Source organism: Passer montanus, unplaced genomic scaffold (assembly GCF_014805655.1).
Source record: "Passer montanus isolate IOZ18808 unplaced genomic scaffold, ASM1480565v1 scaffold106, whole genome shotgun sequence".
Taxonomy (NCBI): domain Eukaryota; kingdom Metazoa; phylum Chordata; class Aves; order Passeriformes; family Passeridae; genus Passer; species Passer montanus.
The window spans coordinates 2,123,041-2,143,328 of NW_024357170.1; the positions used below are offsets into that span (position 1 = coordinate 2,123,041).

Below are 20,288 nucleotides of genomic sequence, written 5' to 3' on the forward strand. Positions count from 1 at the left end.
CGGGTCCCGCCCCGGCCGATCCCCAGGGCCCGGCGCTCACCCGGGCGTGCACGGTGCCCATGGTGGCGGTGCTGGCGGCGCGTGCGCGGCCTCGGCGGCTCCGGCGGGCTCGGGGCGCTCAGGGCCGCAGCGCGGGGACGGCCATGACAGGCAGCCCCGCCCGGCGCCCATTGGCCGGGACGGCGGAAGGGGCGGGGCCAGGGGAGCGCTTCCTGCGGCCGGGGGTCAGCAAACGCGGGGAATTCACCGTAAAGCCGCGGGATTTAGCCCAAACCCGGGAATTCAACCCAAACGCTGGAGCTTCACCCCAACACACGTGTTTGTTTCACCGTGAACCCATGAATTCACCCCAACTCACGTGTGGGTTTGTTTGTCAGCCGAAACCGACGGGATTCACCCCAAACTCGGGGAAGCAGATTGGGCACTCGAAACTGAAAGCTTGTGTTCTAACTTACTTATAATTGTTGGTATTGTAATTATTATTATTATAACTACTATTATTATTTTACATTGCATTAAATTATCTCTAGATAGTTCTGTATTTCATTTTTATATTTGTATTATATATTTATAGATAGTATAGTTACTATATATTATACTTTACATAACTGATATATTTGTTTTAAAATATCTATATTAAATAGAAATATTTTAGCGCATCTATTATTCATAGAACAAATTATTTAATAGGTTCATTTATATTTAGTTATCTGCTAAGTTAGTTTTAGCTCAGAAAGAACACACCCTTTGTTTTATCCCTTCACACCCAACTTTCTCTGGTTTTTAATTATTTCGGTTTAAATGCAACAAGGTGTTTGTAAAATAACTGACTGCAGAAAGCAAAAATCCCATCAAAAACAAAAACAAAAAAAAAAAACAGAAAAAACACAGAACTTCAAACTGAGGTGACATTCAGGTCCAGCCAGATTATGCACAAGCATCTCTCAAACTTCAAGAGTAGTACTCTTAAAAAAAAACAAACCTTAGAACTATTAATGACATCAAGACATTCTGATTTAACTTGCACTATGGTGAATTACACTCAAGAAAGCTCAGAGACCATGGTAACAGAGACTGTGTTTTTATTTTAGAAAAAGGAGACAAAATGGGAGCTGTGCCCAAGAGAAAAACTGGTTAAGGTTGATTTACATGTAGTTAACAGAAGTATTCCAACAAAGACTAGAAGCAAAACTTGGCATTCCTGATTTAATTCTAAAACAAACTGGTAAATTAATGAATGAAGACAATTTAAAACAGATTTTGTATATTTTAATTGTAGTTAGAGTAACAATTCCAACTTTTTTTTTGCAAGTCTGATGATATATGCACCCAAAAAATGAACAGAAGAGTTGAAGTAAAGTAGCACCAGCCTTGTAGAGTATGGAAATAGAGAGCTCAGCACTTCCTCCACAACCTAAAATCCATTTGAATATCATAAAATGCAGCACTCCAAGCTTAGGGAAATCACAACTGAGAGACTGTATGAAAGGCAAGCCCAATTCAAGTGCTAATTTTTGCCCAAAGCTCACACTCCCACACCCCAGCTCCTGAGCAACACAATCCAACCGCTTTCCCTGGACAAGAGGCCCTCAAGCAGCTCTCCCCTTGGGTTGCACAGAATTCCCTCTTTTGAATGAGAAGCTTCCTGAGGTCACATGCTCCCCCCCAAACACATGTGCAAATCAATTTTAAAGCCATTATTGTTTCCTTCTACTCAAAAACTGCACAAGACCAGATAAGCCATGAGAACAGCAATTAATCCTAGCATCACTTTCCTCCCCAGATGCCCTCATCCACTAATGCATTGTCTTTGTTCAAATCATGCAGAACCTTTGTAGTGGAAATGGTTTAAGCTGCCATTTCTCAATAGAGGTATGATTTGGCTAAATTTTCTACCTATTATCTGAGACCTCTGCAGAGCTCCTTGAATATTGATACTTCCACCAAGCCTTATGCTTTTGCTGTGCCTGACAATCTTGGGAAACTTCCTTTGGGTAATCCTACTTCACTGAGACAGGAGGTACACCTTTCTTCCTTTAGCAACAGGGAAGTGAAAGAAGGAAAGAAAAATCACCAAAACTGGAGTGGAACAAAAACCAAAAACGATCAGGCAACAATTAGAGAGACAACCTAAACATCATTCACCACTTGCTAAACACTGAGTTTTGTTAACATCTTCTGTAAAGTTTAACACCTTCTCCACATACTGCTTGCTACTAACCACAGTCACTATTTTACCTACTTTTCAATACTTGATCAAGCCTTTGTGCTAAGTTCCAAAAAAAAAAAAAAAAGGTCCTCTGAAGTCACTGAAACTGTACTTGTTTACACTTCAGGGGAAGGTGTCCCATTTCTCATGCCATTTCCACCTGAAGTATTTCAGAAGAGAAAGAGGAAAGGTAATAGGAACTGCAGAGTACATATAACAACCTAGAGTAATACTGTTCCTACAGTATCTTGTGCAGACAACTTTCCATAAACACAACAGTATGTTTAAATATAAGGCAAATGGACACAGGAGGCCACTAAGAAACCCACTTGTGTATTCCTCTTAAGGGAGTAAAAATCCAATTTCATTTAAGTGCTATAAAAGTAATCCTAACACATAATATTTTTAAGAATTACATTTTTAAAAAGGTTCTGTCATCTATGCTTGTTTTTCTAACAATCTGTTTACAGAATTTTCATTTTTATGCTGGAAGTATTTTTTAAAAAGATTTATTTCCAGAGAGACACTGTTTAACTACAAGTCTTAGTACAGCTGATTGAGCTGATGCTTTGACAGAGCTATAATCTGTTACTTAATATAGCAGCCACTGTTTTTATAATCCTTAAAACAGTACGAGTCCCAAGGCAGATTTGTCAGGAAGCTGTAAACAGTAATTTCCCAAGACTTATTGGCAACAAACAAAATGATCCATAGTCTAGGTTTTCATTTTCTCTGCCCAATTTCAATTATGGAAACTGTGGAACCTACTTTCCTATTAATACTCTGGAGCAGTTTGGAAACTTGTCTCTGAGGAAGAGTCAACATCTATTTCCAATGCAGACTCATCGGGATTTGGGAGGAAATTAGGATAGAACTTTAAGTCAGACTGCTCCTGGATATCAGCAGGAGCATTTTTCATAGCTGAGTGCATGAAGCATGAAGATTGCCAGAGCCAGCTCTCAATGTGTGCAGCGGAGTGAGGCATTTTAAGGTGGCAGTATGAAGAACGAAATTCCACTGTAGATGGGACAGTTTGACATTTTCTTAGTGATGCATAATTGTCTTTCCTGTTTAAAAAAGAAGGAATGAAAAGAAGATTATTAGTGTTTCAATGGCATCTTTGTCATGTTTACAAGTAATAAATACAGTTGTTTACCTTCCCAAAAGCCATCTCTGCATTCCACTTTACAATCAGCTTGTTATCACCAACCTGAACAACTGGGACAGAATTTATCTACACTCTAAACCAGCACCTGAATCACCAGGTTAGCCCTTTTCAATTTGAGAAACGGGAAACGAAAGTTTTTGGATAAAACACCCTATTGTTTTTAAAGTTTTCTCTTCTCTCTTGCAGTGCTTTTGGGAAAAGAAAAACAACTCCAAATAACAAAAACCCAACAAAACAATATGCCACAACCCCTCTCACAAGCAAAAATACCTCAACTTGTCATATACAGACACTTCAACACTGTCTGAGCTGCTTTTCCACCAGAAAAAAAACATGTTTCTGTTTAATCATGATGCAATGAGCAAAGAACCCCTCTTAGAAGTTATTTCTGAGACAAACATGTGATTCTAGGTCTTCCCAAAGCCTGTCTCAGATGAAGAGACTCAGGATTGGTAAAAATGGAATATGAGAGACTGCTAAATAAGGGTTAAAAGCAGGAAGCTGGCAATCCCCAAATTTATTCACAGAATCACTAGGTTGGAATAGACCTCCAAGATCATCAAGTCCAACCCATGCCCTAACACCTCAGCTAAACCATGACACCGAGTGCCACATCCAGTCCTTTGTTAAACACATCCAGGGATGGTGACTCCACCACGTCCTTGGGAAGCCATTCCAGAACTTCATGACTCTTTCAGTGAAAAATTTTTTTCCTAATACCCAACCTACAGATATCAATTGTGGAAAGGAATCAGAAATATCACTAAGAAGGAAGAAAGGACACTGGATTACATGTGCTATCAAGTAACTGAGGAGAGGACAGTAGGACGAATAGCAAATATATACCAAGAGTTACATTTTTGTTCAGAGAGATGCCCCAAAAGCCAACTAGTGTTATTCAAGAAAAGACTAACTGATTTGAAAAAGAGAGAATTTCTAAAACTGCATCATTTACATGCAGCAGCACTGCACTTTACCTGGCTGCACAGAACAGCTTGCTTTTAGCTTGGGCATAAACTGCGGCAGCAATCCGAAAAAGCTGCTCCTGCATCCATCGAACATCAGCAGGCATGTCAGGAAACCAGTTCACCAACCTGCAGGCAAAACCAAAACACAGCTTGTGTAAGCAGGAGATTTAATCTCAGTTATGTTTTTACACACCATGTCCCGCATCCAAAACAGCTTCTTCTCCCCAAACCAACTCCCCTAACCAAAGTATCCATTTCTTCCCAACCTCCCTGAATTCCCATCTAACCTTTTCATCTCTCTTCTACAAGCTAAGAAAAGAGGCACCACAAATCACTGCATCTCTCAGTGGCTGACCAGTGTGTGCATTCCACACCCTGTGACCAGCACAGGTTTCCTGCAAAATATTCCTGTCTCCAAGACCTTTGTGGTAGGAACTTTCTGCTCAGTTTAAAGCAAGGTGGAAGAAGGAAGAACAAAAGAAAAGCACAATGGAAGAACAAAGAAAAGGCAAAACAGGAACAATGTACCAAATGTACTTTTTCTCCTTCTGACACCCCTTAACAGGAGTCAGCTACATCAGAGTGGGACAAGGAGGAAAACCCTACAGAGACAACTGGAGAAACTTGCTCCCTCCCTATCCACCAAAAATGGCACAGAAGTGCCATATTCACTGGCACAGAAACAAAATACTTCATTGGAGTTCTACATGGTTTGATTACCAGAACTGTTTTTTCAAGATTTTCTAAAGATAGTCATGACATCTGCTGCTCAAGCACTGGAATTCCCTTAAGCAAGCACAAAGCTTAGGATTCATGGTGCATTCATAGAGCATAACTTCTTGACAAGAACTGAAACTTCTCAAACTAAGCCCTAATTCAAGAGCACAACTTTCAGTCAACCTAAACAAAACTGGTAAGAGAATTTATATGGTGATTAAACAGTGGATTTCAGTCCAGACTTCAGAAAGAAGCACAAGAAGGATGTGGAGAGAGTTCAGATACTTAGAATATAGTAATTAAAGAAGAATGTACTCCTGGAAAGCACAACTAAGGCTGCTTCTTTTGAGCAATAACAAGGTAGCTATTAGTAATGTGAGTGTGTTATTTAAGAATCTTCTTAATATGTTCATTTATCTAGCCTTGGATTATATAGGCTTTAGGATGCATCACATAGGTAGATTTAACAGGTCTTTTGACAGTTACCACTTGAATTATTGAGTCCCAGAATGCCTCCAACACTGAACAAGCTCCCAATGAGTACATTTCCAAAATAATGACAATTCTAGAAGAGTTCTTGACAAGTTCCTTACCGTAAAGCGACTGAGTAAGCAGACTCCACTGGGAGTGTGTACGGCAGCATCAGGTAGGATATCACCCGCATGGGGAATAGTTTAGAGAACTGAGTATAGAATCCATTCTGTTCTTTACAAGCTTCCTGCAGTGCTTAAGAATAATTATTAGGGAAAAGATGTTACACTATCTGAAAGCAGTTTCAATAACTTTCTCAGAGTTTTGTAATATCCAGTCAACATCATCAAGCGTTACTGAATAAGTCTCAGTTAGAAAATGAAATAATTAATCTCACAGCACTCTTACCATAAACTATGATATTTTAAAATATGGGAACACAGACTCATGACACAGGACAAAACACACTATCCAGAACTTCTAAGCAATAGATCTAAGAATTAATGTTTAAAAAAAAAAAGTCAAAGTTTGCCACTCAGAGTTAGAGGAAACAGCCTGAAGCATGCACCTTTACGAAGTCTGGGAGGTAGACTCTCAAATATGCTCTTCTCCAAAGGCCATGGATTTTGCTTTAGCTGGTCATTTAAGCTGGTCATTTTCAAAGTTTCTACTCTGTTATTTTCTGTCAATTTTCTTCTCTTCACATGGTCAAAGTGTTGTTGTGCAGCCTCATTAGGGTTTATTTTTGTGAAGGACAAGTGGATATAAATTGAGTCATTCAGAATACCTGAAAGAGTCAAGAGCTTTAACTTAGGTTTGATCCACAGGTCTCCTGAGTACCTGTACAGCACCTGAGGTCTGTGTGTCTGAACAAAGATCTGTCCTGAGAGAACACCATCATATACCCCATGTCAAATGCACCTGGCTCTTAGGATCCCACAAATGTTTAATCACAGTGATGGCTCTTCTGAAGGTTTAGGTCTTACTTTAAAACAGGTTCTAAAGAGAAGAAGAAAATGAACAATTAAGTGAAACTGCCCTGGAAATAGAGTCATTTACCAAAGTTGTGCTCCTGCAAGAAAGCAAAGGATCTAAAGGAGAGGAAGAAAGCTGATTTAATATGTATTTGAAAGAAAACACCTAAACCACATTATATATTTGGGAAATTTGATGTGGCAGGTATCACCTGAGTACTTTGAGGCATTGCTACAACAGGGTTGAAAAGGAAAGCAACTAGGTTACAATATTCTTTTCAGTTGTATCCAAAGTACAGATCTAAATCAACATGGGTTACACTACAAAACTGGTGACAATTAAGAAACAGCACTGATAACTACCTTAGAAACAAGCACTAGATCATGAGTACAAAGAGAAAAACACAAGATTTTTATTTATACTTGGTTAACAGAAAATCATTATAAAATTACATATGAAACAAGACTACCAAATTTGACTAGAATCTATACCTGCATACAACAGAACGTATATCCTACTGGCAAGTACTAGTAAAAGACAAATGTCAAAAGAATATACAGTGAATTTAGCAAAGGAAAATATCTGAAGTGTCACAGATGCAGGGGGAATGAATTCCTACAGCTGAAATAATAAGAAAGGTGATGCATAATGAATGACCTTGGAAGGGTTATAATTATCATCGATTAAGCTTGATGCAAAACAACCCTGTGACAGAATAAAAACAAAGTTGATCACAGGATTAGCAGTGTGAAAAGGAGGACAATAGTGCAATATAGAGAGGACATGGGGCAGAGAGACCAAGGAAGAACTGCAAGAAATGTCAGATATTAGTGTCAGATGGAAACTTGCATACAGGAAACCTATGGGCGCAGCTCAGCACAGACAACCACAAAACAGGCTCTTTGTAGAGTTTGTGCTTTTAATCACAGGGTAAAAGCTATAAAGCAAGACTTTCTCACTAAATAATAATAATACATAATAACAACATTATAGAAAATCAATCTCGTAAGCAAAACTGTGAGGTTCTTCAGTGAAGAGAATTGCTTCAAGACAACTTGAATATTCAGTACCCAGGCATCAGCAGAGTACATCAATGACTGCTCACATCCTGCAGCTGGTACTTTCTGTAATAGTGCAAAAGGCCCATTTCTATTCCCATTCCTACGATCTGACCCAGTACCAATTTGCTTCTGCATCCAACAACTATAGGACCCAGACACAATTAACACATGGTTAACTTAATCCTAACATCAAGGTACTGTTTTCAACTTGTCTCAAAGCTTGCAGAGCAACAATACTTATCAATATAAAACATGTTATTAGAATTCTAGGAGTAGAGTAGCAGAACTCGTAATTCTTCTTCCTAAACGTATCTGGGTGTCAACAACTGCTCCACTATAAGTTGTCATCTTCTAAAGTCTTTTCTCACACAGTGGGTTTGTCTGTGACTGAGATTTTATTGTTTTTAGCCATCTCCCACTTCTGGACTACCAGAAAATCACTTGGATGACAGCAGAGAGGAGGTAATAGAAGATAGAAGTTTCAGAGGAGTGGAAAGCAGTAGCCTATGCCCATCCTGCACAATTAAGATAAAGCCAAGTAATAATATGAGTTGCCTAGAACTGGAGCTCTTTGGAAATTTCATTTCACATTTACTTCACACAGATTTGACAAAACTCCGAAAATTCAATTTTTGTGTGGCACAGTTCACATCAGGTGAACTATAACTGTGGCATTTCTACAAGAATGAAACTATCATGATCCTTCCAAAATTCTCACAGACCAACCCCCTTCTTAGCTACACACAACCCCCCCACTCTTTTTGTTTGTTTTGATCTGGGGTTTGTTTTTTAAACATTGGTTACAACCAAATAAGCAATAATTATCTGAAAGTTTAACATACCATTCTCCCTCAAGAATTTAAGAGCATCCAAATAGCCCTGCTCACAGATCTCTCCGAGTACCTGCAGATAGAGAGTAAATGAGTCAGACAAATAAAAAGAAATTTCAACTTCAGATCAACACTTTGCAGAATAAAGAGCCACTTTCCGCCACCTTCCACTATTGTGAAAAAAAGCGCCACCTTAACAATTGCTGGAATATGGCTACTGTGATGATGCATACGTGATCATGTACAATAACTTAAATTTCAGCTGTTAATGATGCTCGGAATGATGGCATTCGAACAGTTTGGAAGACCTCCCTCTCCTATTTCCTTGACTAGCTCTTCAGAAGCTGCTAGCAGCAATGAAACAGGGTGTTTGGAGTGTGTCAATTCCCCTCCTTCCCTCCCAGTGCTTCTCAATTCCCAAAGCTTTGAAAAATCAGCTGTGCAATTCTGATGCTCAGGCTCAGACTTATCTTTGCTATGAAAATATCTTTTACCAGATGCAATACCAGCTCACCTACACAAGGGTACTAGTAAAAGAAAAAAAAAAATAAAGCCTGCATAAATAGAATTTAGAATTTGTCTTGAAATGGTCAAAAAGCCCTCAGGTCAAATATATCTGCAGCAGTCAGAAAAATTGTTTCTTTGCTGTGCTATATCCCAAGCCAGTTGAAAAGGTCTGTTTTTTTTTATTTTTCCAATTTTCACAACAGCAATTCAAGAGCATTTCCCTCTTCAGTTCTGCAACCAACAGCAATGAGCAAAGTTTAAAGGCAACTTGCCTGTGACAAGTATTAATTAAGACCTTTACAAAACCACAAAACTTTAGAACTTCTAATTTCTTAGCAGGTAAACATGAAAGGACTACAAATCAACAGTTGTTAATTTCCCAGTGTTGATTATGTGATAGAATCCTGTGACAATTCCCAAATAAATACTGAAAGCCAGTAGCAGGATATGCATTTTTAGCCCAAAAGAGACTAAAACCAAGGAGGACATAGACAAAAGATGAAAAAATAGAAACAAGATACATCCACAGAGAAGTTTGTGTGACTGGATGAAAAGCTAAGACACTGCAACTTTCAGGAAAAGCTTTCACACGGAGAGATGAAGGAAAGGAAGGCGGGGGCTGACCTGGGGTTCAGGTGGAAAGAGCGCCTGTGTTAAGCGATAAAGGTTGCCCAGGCTGAACTGAATGCTGGTGTTGGTCACGTTCATCTCATGGAAGTTGGCTGACTTGCCCTTGGGACAGATGTCACACTCCCCAGCAAAAGGGGACACTGTGATGGTGTTCTTACATTCATAGTGAGGCAAGTTGTCACTGATTCCTCCGTCCACGTAGCGCTACAAAAAGAGAGCGGAAACAACACATCTCAAGGGCTGACAACGTCTGACCAGCAGAGTGCCCCACCCAAGAATGAAACAGCACTTAAGGCTGTAGCTTAAGCCTGGTGCTCCCAAGCTAAACATTTTGAGTGGCATGATCTGCTCTCTAAAGCCAATAAACATTCCTACCTACAGTTCCATAGGCAGTGCAAGCACATTCCCTTTGGGATTTTTCAGTATGTTTTTTAAAGATGATAATCCTACACAACGCACAGAGAAAAGCAGCTCCATGCTTCAAAGTTCAAGTTCCAATATACTAAACCACCCTAACTTAAAAGTACTCTTCACAATTAGAATTTGATAGAAAAGCATCAAAAAAGATTTGGACATAAGGAAAGTGTGAATAAAAATGGATAGTGCTTCAGAAACTTTGCCAAGTCACAGACATCTGTTGTGCTTTGTGTGCAAATTCCAGATTATACTTTTATGTCCTTCACACTGAATCACCCATTTCTGTAGTTTTAATGAATCACCACCTCAGACATTTTAAGATCTAAGCCCCAAAGTGCTCTGTTTTGGGGTAACTACTGTCTAGTGCAGCAGCTGCACTGGCTACAGACAGCCCCTCCACTCACTAGCAGCAGCCAGTTCTCCAGTGAGCCACAGGGAACTGGTTTGCTCTCATACCACCAGCTTTGCTGGTTTAGAAGCTGCATTTTCCTCCTTCCTAAAAGGGCAGAAAACCCAAACTGTAGGTTCTTGTCAAACATAAATGTAACAGAGCAGTGATTTGAGCCGGATCAACCTGGATTAACAGTTTCAGCTGCCCTGATACTCAGGCCCTGACCATTCTGAGAAACACATTAGGAATTTCTAATAAATACATTAGGAATTAGGAAGAGGGCAGCTTATGGCCTGTCAGCTTCCCAGGATACCATCTGGACCCAACAGCATGCAGCTCCTGCCAAACTTTAGGTGTGCAATTCAATCACTAAAGTACAAATGAAATCCCCATGTCCTTTGTGACATAAATAAAATACAACAGCCAGGTCTGGCAAAAGAGGACCCTTCTCATGAAATTATTCAAAGGTGGAAGTACATATGAGTCACTGTTCTACTGATCTAAAAGATTTTCATGATTCGGAGTATCTGCTCAACTGTTTCTCCAAGTCATTTTTTAAATCTAAAACCACTGTTGTGTTTGAAAGGATTTAAAAAAAAATAAAATAAACAAAAGCCATCACAACCAAAAGCTTTCAAATTGGCAGTTAGATACACCTCTTAAATGTTCCCTTAAGCCTTTGGTTTACGGTATATAGGCAGGAGTGCCAAGCAGTAAACAGCAAGATGCCCCAAAGTTTACATTTTTGACATTCTGTTGTGCTTAAGCCTATAGGAGTCATGCTAAGCATATGCAACTGTGGTATTCTTACCAAGTTACATTAAAAAATGCATCCTAAGCATTAAAACTGTCTCAAAATAACTCCAAATATTAAAATAATACAATTGTACCTTCCTTTCCTCAAAATATGGGCCAAACATATGGCCAAACAGACATCCCTTGTATGTTTTTGTGCTCTGAACTAATAAGCCTTTTAAAATAACATTGTTGTCAGGTGACAAGAATTTAACAGCAAGATTAGCCCTGGATCCACCTAAACCTTGGATTTAGTCCAATGTCCTGTTTTCATAACACCTTTAATCTAGAAGAGTTTAAGGAGACATACAAGGTTTACAAGTACAGATAAAGAAAATCCCTATACAGTTCTAATCACTTTTGCTTAAATTTCAGCATGAAGACAAAAAAACCCACAAAAAACAACCAAAACATTTCACGTCTATTTTTGACCTTTTAATACTTGCAAATTGCCTTGAGAACAGCGTGTAATCAAAGACATTTAAAGTTTTCTTTCTTCCTTCCCTTCTCCTTGTGCAAGGAGCACCACAATTGGAAGGAAAGCAAATGCAAGTGAATAGAACAGGATAACAAAAAGCTGCTGATGTCACTGCCTTGATTTGAAATGCAGATCTGCGTCCAAGCCTGTAATTATAACACCTGCAACAAACCATGCCAACTTTCCTGCAGTTTTTGTCTCTTAAACAGGGGATTTTAGAGAGCCCAGTATAGCCATGAAGCATTAAGAGGCTTTGTAACCACCAGTTCCTGGGAAGCAATAGAACATACTAATATACTGATATTTTACCTCTAAAAAGTAGTTTTCTTACACTGAATACAAATGCCAGAAGTCATTAAAAAGCTTTGTTTGCACCTAACTGAACACAGAACTTTTATTCCAATTTTAGGGCAGATCTCCCTACAGGCAGAACATGAAGACATACAACAAACTATATTACAAGATTTTTTTTGAAAAATTATAGGTGACTCTTCTTGTAAATTTGTGCAGGTGAAAAAGCATCACTTCCTTCAATAAATATATATCCATAGGTTACACACTAGTTATCTTATATCTTTTATTTTATTAATGAATTTTAGGGGGCAGAGGAGGGACAAAGAGACAATTATATCTTCCACACATTCAGTGTTCCTGTCTTTTTTTGGAAAGTTGTTACAGCTACAGTACTAGAAGCTAACTAGAAGCTATGATGAAGTTATTTACTTTACAGTAGGATAACAAAAAGCCCCACATGCATTCTTAATATTTTCAGAATAGCTAGAACTACTTTTAGATCTTAACAATAGAGACTTACCACACCTCTAAATGATGGTGGAATGAGACCACAATAAATAGGGACAAATGAACTACAGATTAAAGCCTGTAAGAAAATGAGACCATAAAAATTAAATGCTAACTGTTCCATTACTGACATAAACATTTATCTTTATAAAATAAATTCTTATTCACTAAGGCTACAGTTTCCTTAGATCCACTGCACTTTTAAGGCATTTATCTTTTTTTATGACTGATCCCTTGCACCTCCTCCCCAAAACACTTCACAAACACATTGACTGGGAAAAGCAGTACATGAATCTGGTGTAAAAAAAGCTTGAATTCCTCTTAAAAATACTGACAGCGTAACAACAACTGAAATGCTTAAAGCAGAAACCCATCAGGTAATGTTAAAGGGACCTAGGATTACAGAAGTTTCTAAAAGTTGCCAAAAAGAAACATACCTGTATAACTTCTTCTTTAGAATCAAAATTAGATATCAAGGCATTCTTGCCATCTGATACTCTGGTTAGTGAAATACACAGTCTGCCCGATGACAACTGGTGCGTGTTTTCTGGAAGATTTCTCATCAGCCCATCTCTTATTATCTTCATCACATTAAAGGAAGGATGAAGAGGACCCAGATTTCGCTTTCTAGCTTCTTTGGCTAATGCCAGAACATCTGCACAAGCCTGAGCTGGAAAGAAAATGCACTGCATTTAACAGCAGAAACACAACCCACATTTGGACTAATAAAGCATATCTAGAGCCCCAACTTATCTCTCTTAGTGCTAGAATGAAAATGCAAGAGCTTTTTAACACATTAAGTAACGGTCCAACATGGTTAAGGAGTTTAGGAGTTTCCTGAGAGACAAAAAAATCAATTTAAACTTTCAAAAAGATCTCTTGGTGAAGATTAAACTACTTATATGTCATTAAGATGTAGATTCTAAATGTAAAATATCTGAATGAGACACTTGTATTAGGAATTAATCATTCCAGAAACACATTTTTTGAGAGGGAGGAAAAAAAAAAAAGAGGAAAAAGATGAACCAAATTTAAGGTTTCAGGGCACCATTTTTCCTCATTGATACATAAACACACTAAAGGGCGCAAGAAGTGTGATCTGGTAGGAAAGCCAGGTAGGTGCATTTTTACAATAGCAGACACATAATAATCTTTTCTCTAATTAAATTTATGTTTAGGAACTTCTAACCACTACAGACTACAGGACCATCCCTGAAGAACACTAAAATCCTCTCAACGTTTAGTCACAGGAGGAAGAGCAGCTCATCCATCTGCAATGGTTTGTTTGAACTTAGAATGTCACATTTCTCCAGGACACACTTTGAGGAAATTGCTTGTCAGTTTGGTAGAGGAGCAGGGGGGAAGGTCAAAGTAACACCTTATCAACCTGAGTGATACGTGTCTAAAAATATTTTCAGAACTTACATACTTGAACTTGCTAGAATAGATAAAATTCAATTTATCAGGTTAAATGTGAGCACTGCACTGGCAACAATTCTGCTTAAGCTTTTGAGCTCAGATTAATTTCCAAAAATATTACATTTCTACAATGTTATTCCCCCCTCAAATAGCAATAACTAAACATTTATCATTCCCAGCCAAGAGTCTATATCCAAAAGAGAATCTCTACCATCTCTATATAATCTGAGGTATCAGACACACTTTGTTTTTACCACTTCAATTGTTTCATTCCATCCTCACAGAGGGAAATCTTGGGCCATAAATCCACTGACACAGGTAGTTTGACAACAACCCCACCCCAGAAGACAGAAAGCAATTTAGACACAGCTCACTGTTCATGGTCAAATATATGTTTATCTTAGTAAAACACATTTTACATGTAAATAGAAAAAATGCACGACAACAACCCCACCCCAGAAGACAGAAAGCAATTTAGACACAGCTCACTGTTCATGGTCAAATATATGTTTATCTTGCTAAAACACATTTTACACGTAAATAGAAAAATGCACAAGTCACATTCTGACCAGTGACAAAGTTACTTCTAAAAGCAGAATCGGGCAGTTCTATCAGTTCTAATTTTCCCTGCATCCAGATACTCATTACCAACTCCCTTTTTTTATTTAGCAACACTCAATCTTCTAAACTTTCTAAAAATAGCTGTGTTGCAGGAGCCTGAGATACTAAACTACCAGAACTCTGGCCAGGAAGAGTAGTCTTGGAGCATATGCAATAATTACCATTTCCAAAAAAAGTAGTTTTGAAAGCTTATGCACCAAGCAAGCCACTTGCTTTTTCTAAAATACAAACCAAAAGCAAACAAATACATGCAATTTGATTTAGCAGTTACCCATTGTCTCCACATACAATAATTTCTATGCTCAAAGTAGTTCATAGGAAAAAAAAAAGACAAAAAAAACCCTGATATATTTTGTTTATTGTAACCCATTTTAAACCCTGGAAGATTTCTATGCTCAAAGTAGTTCATAGGAAAAAAAAAGACAAAAAAAAGCTGACATATTTTGTTTATTGTAACCCATTTTAAACCCTGGAAGTGCTCCAAACCAAGGAAAAAAAAAAAAAAAGGAGAAGGTCTATCTAAGAGTACGTGATATTAAAACACTGAAAATTTACAAAGCTTTTTGTTAATAATTCAACAGACTTCAAAGTAGTCCAACTTCTTTTCCTTCTCCTTTCCTTTCCAACAGGACTAAAATACAGTTACCTGTTAGGGTGGTGTATTCCAAAACAGGAACTTCTCCAAAAGGGACTAAGGGCTAGAGCTCGAGTCAAACTGGGATTTTAGGCAGGTCTTGGTCCATCTGTTTTATTTTTGAAACACAGGAGAGCTAAAGAAATAAATATTCCTAATAAATGTGAACTGTTTTCTGTTATAGCTCTGCATTCCTATTGTTAACTATTAATTTGTTTCACTGAGTAAAAGCTGACATTGTATTTGCAGCCTGCACTAAATCTGCTCTAAATGCCTCACTGGAATGGATGATCACAGCACCATCAAAACACCAGATCTCCAAGACCTCCAAGGAGTGCAACTTTAACATTCCAGTTTGGAATAGCCTGGAATGCACTTCATCCTCAAAACAACACTCATGGCTAAGCTTCCCAACCTCCCACAAATTTAGTGAGAGAAACCTCTTTGTCAGTCTATAAAAGTACACTTTTCTTCTCCATTCAATGGCTAATGATTGTATTTATCCACATTTGAAGTTCTACAGATCCACCACCTATCCAGCAGGTAATCTGAGTTAAAGAGAAAACCCTTCACTGAAAACAAGTGCAAGGCTGTAAGAAATGAAATAAGTGTTGAGGTGAACACTCCATGTGTGGAGACACAAGGCTTGACTCCATTTTCTCAGAAGGCTGATTCATTATCTTATGATATGTATTATATTAAAATACTACATAAAAACTATACTAAAGGAACAGAGAGAAAAGAGTCATCAGAAGGCTACAAAAAACAAGAATAGAATAGATTGCATAACAAAATCTTGCTCACAGCCTCAGCACAGGTGGCTGTGATTGGTCATCAATTGAAAACAATCCACATGGACCAATGGAAGATGCACCTGTTGCATTCCACAGCAGCAGACAGTTATTGTTTACATTTCTTTCCTGAGGCCCTCAGCTCTTAGGAGGGAAAAATCCTAGCAGAGGATTTTTCATAAAATATCATGGTAACAAATAAGCTCTTTGATTTCAGCCACAACCCTTGCTCACAGATTTGCAAACCCTGTTTTGTGTGTACTAGCTCACAGACCAGCTCAGGGCTGGGTCCTGGCAAACCCCAAACATCCCCAAGTGTGGAGATCCCACAACCTCTCTGGGAAGCTGTTCTATTATTTTACCACTCTCATAGCAACTGTCTTTTCCTTACACCTCATCTGAATTTACCAAGTTCCAGCTTGTGCCTGCTGCCACTCATCTTTCCTCTCACCTCTGGAAGAGCTGGGCTCTGTCCACCCACAGGAAAATGCAACTGTGATAAAAAAAACATAGGACTTGCTAACACCTCCAGCTGTAGGAACCACAAATACTGCACATTAAAGTATATCAGAGTAAGAGGGGCATACAATACAAACTCACAAAGTATATCCTATTATCACTGTAAAACGGAGTTTCTTTACAGCTTATTTACCATCCTCTGCTTTCATACAAGCTCACAAAACATGGCAGCTAGAAACTCAGAGAATTAGCATGGGAGAACCTTATTAGTTTTGTCAATTTACAGCAATTCACAGATTTTTGGAATGCAGTTTTTTTTGCATTATCTTGCAAGTGACGCCTTTGTTTGGTTTTTTTTCCCCCCCCAGCAGAAATACACTTCTGCTGCCTTGGACAGTGACCACACACATATTCTATTAGTTAGAGAAAATCAAAAATCTCAGTTGGCATATGAGATTGATAATAATTGGAAAACATAATAGTTTAAAATCTGCAACTCTTAATTATTAAAGTGCTAAACCATTTAAAAGCTGTTATTAACTTATACTGCCAAATAAACAATATACATTTTCTGGGCTTAAGAGTGCTTCAAATATTTAAGACGGCTTCCTTCCAAAATAATTTACAATGACTTAAGACTTAAAACTTAATATGTTCTAAAAATACCAGCTATTGGGGAAAAATATGTTTTGTTTTAAAAGCTGATAGCAGGCTCACAATAACTCAAGTATATCACGTTTGGACTTTACAGCAAAATTAAATTAAGCAGCACAAGTTTACTGCTAGAGCTTTGAAGAAATTAAGCTTATGTGCTAGAGCTCAGGGGCTAAAGCAGCAGGGACAAGCATTGCTCTCCTGTACTTACAGAGAACTTCGGCTTGTTTTTGTCAGTGGATTTTTTCCTCAGAAATTTAAAAGCAAAACCCACAAACCTCTCCAAATTAAAAAGAGGTACTCACTGTTCTCCTCCTCTTCCAAGACAAAATCTGAACTTAGAAAATTCTCTAGTTCTAAACCAGTCAAGGCTGCTGCTAGCAAAAACAATCAGTATGGAGTCATGAACTAAGACAAGCGTTACTCAGTGGATTCTTTTAGTTTAGAAAGAAAACAATTTTCTGATTTTCAGGTACTTCATATAGTTTTTTAAACTGCAATCCTGTTGCTTTTCCTAAGCACCTGGATATTTTGATAGCTTTTATCAAGTTTAATTTATTAGAAAAATGTATATTCATAAGCCCTAAGTAGGTAAAAGGGGTATTTTTCATACTGCTAGAAAATAGATGTGTATTTCACAAAGCACACTATATTCTGTTTCAAACTAACGTATTTAATCAGGCATAAATACAACACCAGATTACCTCTATTGTTTAAATGACAATTAAAATCAGTGATTTCAATCAACCTACTGTTTCTAACCATACACCTAAGCGACCTTTGCAACACACACCGTGCCCAGATTAGAGAGGAAAAGCACGTTAAAGCTAACCTAAGCCCTGACCTTAACTCTCTTAGCCTTGCCCCAGAAAGGAGCAGCTTTGGAGGGAGAACGATAAAGCTATCCGGCCCTTCACGTGCAGGGAGATGCTCTAGTTCCCAACGAAGCGCAAACACTGTGTTTACACCTGATGACGAGGCTGGCCGACTTGCTCTGAAGGGTGTTAGTGCTCGGCTGCCTCCCGCTCTCCCAGGTAATTCCTGGACTTTGGACAGCGGCGGTGAGAGCACCCCTCAGGGGGACACGCACAGGAGGAACTCCGACCTTTCGCCTGCGCCAGCACCATTCCCTGCGCCACGGACCTCGCTCGGATTTAATCCCACCCACGAGCACACATTTTAGGGGTGAAGAGAAGCAGAGAATCGGAGCCGGCCCGGCCCAAGCCAGCCCGGCGAACCCCGCGGCCGGAGCGCTCCCCAGGGCCGCGCCCGCCCTCCCGCGCCGCCCCGGGGCCTGCCAGCCACACCGGCCGCGCCCGCCCTCCCGCGCCGCCCGGGGGCCTGCCCGCCACACCTGCCCCTTCCCTGCCGCCCGCCTCGCCCCGCTCCCCCCGGCCCCGCCGCTGACCCAGAGAGCCGCCCCCGACGAGCACGGCGCCGGCGAGCGCCCCGGCGGAGGCGCCGTAGATGTGCCGCGCGTCGCGAATGACGTGCGGGGCGCGCTCCTGCAGGCAGGTGGCGGCGCCGATGTGGTAGACGCCCAGGAAGCCGCAGCCAGCGAAGGACACGCTCCAGCCGCCCTCCCGGTCCAGCATGGTCGCCGGCGGGACACGCACTGAGGCCGGCGGGGACGGAGCGCTCCGGCGGCGACGACCGCTGCCCAGCAACTGAGCGCGCTCGGCGCGGCCGCCCCTCGCATTACACGGCGGCCGCGCCCCCGCCGCCGGCCGCGCCGCAGCCAATCCCGAGCCGCCGCTCGATGGCACAAGGCGCCCCCAGCCAACTGGAGGGCAGATGCAAATAACGCCCCGCCTCCTCACGCCCCCGCCCTGGGTAGGGCGCGCTCCCGCGGTGCGATGCGCGCTCCCGCGGTGCGATGCGTGCTCCCGTCCCTGCTGAGCTGTCGGTCCCTCAGACCCTTCGGACCCCTTACTTCGGGCAGCCTCCGTCGGTACCCCAGCCCCGCCTGTCTCCCAGTCCCCGACCCGAGCGAAGCCGTCCAGAGGGGCGCGGCCCGCCCGCCGTGCTTCCAAAGCCGCATGGCCCAGCAGGGCTCGAATATGAAAATAAAACAGAGAACAGCACCTCTGAAATCCTTCAAGATTTAATTACCTCACTCAGGATTGCAGAAATCCTCTTTAGTTACCTGTATGCAGCATTGCATCATAACAATGGGATGTTACAACATCTCAGAAGAGTCTGAGTCCATGCTTTCCATGTGCACCTAGGAGAGATTATGTTGTGAGACCATTTATAGAAAGCACTGCCATGAAGAGAGGAGAATTCAAGCTCTTTTTTAGTGGATTTGAAGGCATAATTCTGCCTCTAAATGAGCACTACAAGCACTAGGCCATATTTCCAGTTTTCTCTCTTCTAAGTAACTCTCTAGACACTTCTGTCCTCTTGGGCCATTCAGCTTCATCCATTCACCGTTTCAGTGAGCAGAGCAGGGAGTGTCCTAATCCCAATCCTTCCTGTCTTTAAGGTGCTTCCCATTATTTGGGCAAAAGAATTGGACCCCTTTCAGTTCACAGGGAAGGAAGAAGCTGAAAAGAGAGATGAAACCAGATCTCACACTTCCTAGAAGAGCTTTCTTTCATTAAAAATGTGATTGTGACTCCTGTAACGTTTCTATTCTCTTCTAAAAGAAAAGCCCAGCTGTGCTGTATTTTGTATTCATTTCATGTGTGCTCTCATGCTATTTACTCAGACCATAAGTGTGGGAGAGTACCATTTCTTAATCCATGTTTTGGAAAATGGACACCAAGGTGTTCAGAGAGGGACATTTCTGGACATTTACAGAAGTCTGGCAGAGCCAATTAAATGACAGGCAAGCAGGGGATTTTCAGAACATTATCACATCAATCAGTTTTTCAGGGCTAAACTCAATTTTGCTGGTAGACATCAACTCTGTTTGAAAATGTTTTTTAAATCCCTAAACTGTCATTAGAAGGCTGTTCCTAAACCACATTTCCTGAATAGTCAGGAGGAGTCCTATTTCTCCTATAAAATGGCCAGTTCATAACCATTTGCTCCTCTAATTTGGGTCCTTTGACATTAGTACCTCCTGTATAACAATGACAATGGAAAGAATACTAAGTTTTATTTCCTTTATCCCCCATTCTGTGACACTCAGGAAGCTGAGCTCCTCTGGCTTCCTCTCATGACACAGGTGCTACAAATGTTCCCCAACCAGTAAAGCAACTGATCCTTCAGATGGAGCTTCTCTAGACCTCTACACAGTCCTTGCTAGGGAAGCTGAATCACAGATTCTGATTACTTGTACTGTGAT

At 40.3% G+C, this 20,288-nt stretch overlaps 2 protein-coding genes across 2 annotated transcripts in view; both read right to left on the reverse strand.

The window, feature by feature from the left end:
- Positions 1 to 174, reverse strand: part of SAMM50 (SAMM50 sorting and assembly machinery component) — a 19,127-nt gene extending 18,953 nt beyond the window's left edge. Inside the window, exon 1 of the mRNA XM_039720226.1 lies at positions 41 to 174. Within this exon, the coding sequence (XP_039576160.1) occupies positions 41 to 61 (21 nt within the window). The 5' untranslated portion in view covers positions 62 to 174. The remainder of the gene's footprint in view (positions 1 to 40) is intronic.
- An 891-nt stretch (positions 175 to 1,065) lies between these two features.
- LOC120507696 (patatin-like phospholipase domain-containing protein 2) lies at positions 1,066 to 18,674 on the reverse strand. The gene is made up of 9 exons (XM_039720656.1): positions 18,405 to 18,674; positions 12,856 to 13,088; positions 12,432 to 12,497; positions 9,531 to 9,740; positions 8,412 to 8,472; positions 6,102 to 6,320; positions 5,656 to 5,788; positions 4,355 to 4,471; positions 1,066 to 3,276 (listed from the first exon to the last, which is right to left on the reverse strand). Exons 1-9 carry the CDS (start codon positions 18,589 to 18,591, stop codon positions 2,985 to 2,987), a joined length of 1,518 nt encoding a protein of 505 aa, XP_039576590.1. The 5' UTR covers positions 18,592 to 18,674; the 3' UTR covers positions 1,066 to 2,984.
- Positions 18,675 to 20,288: the final 1,614 nt, after the last annotated feature.

What these genes read in the sequence shown, in the direction of transcription:
- LOC120507696 (XM_039720656.1), bottom strand. Translation starts at nt 18,591, where the DNA reads ATGCTGGACCGGGAGGGCGGCTGGAGCGTGTCCTTCGCTGGCTGCGGC. An exon ending in CTAAAGAAGAAGTTATACAG is followed by an intron (nt 12,498 to 12,855) that starts GTATGTTTCTTT and finishes ATTTTCTTACAG; the next exon opens with GCTTTAATCTGTAGTTCATT. An exon ending in CACCATCATTTAGAGGTGTG is followed by an intron (nt 9,741 to 12,431) that starts GTAAGTCTCTAT and finishes CTCTTTTTGTAG; the next exon opens with CGCTACGTGGACGGAGGAAT.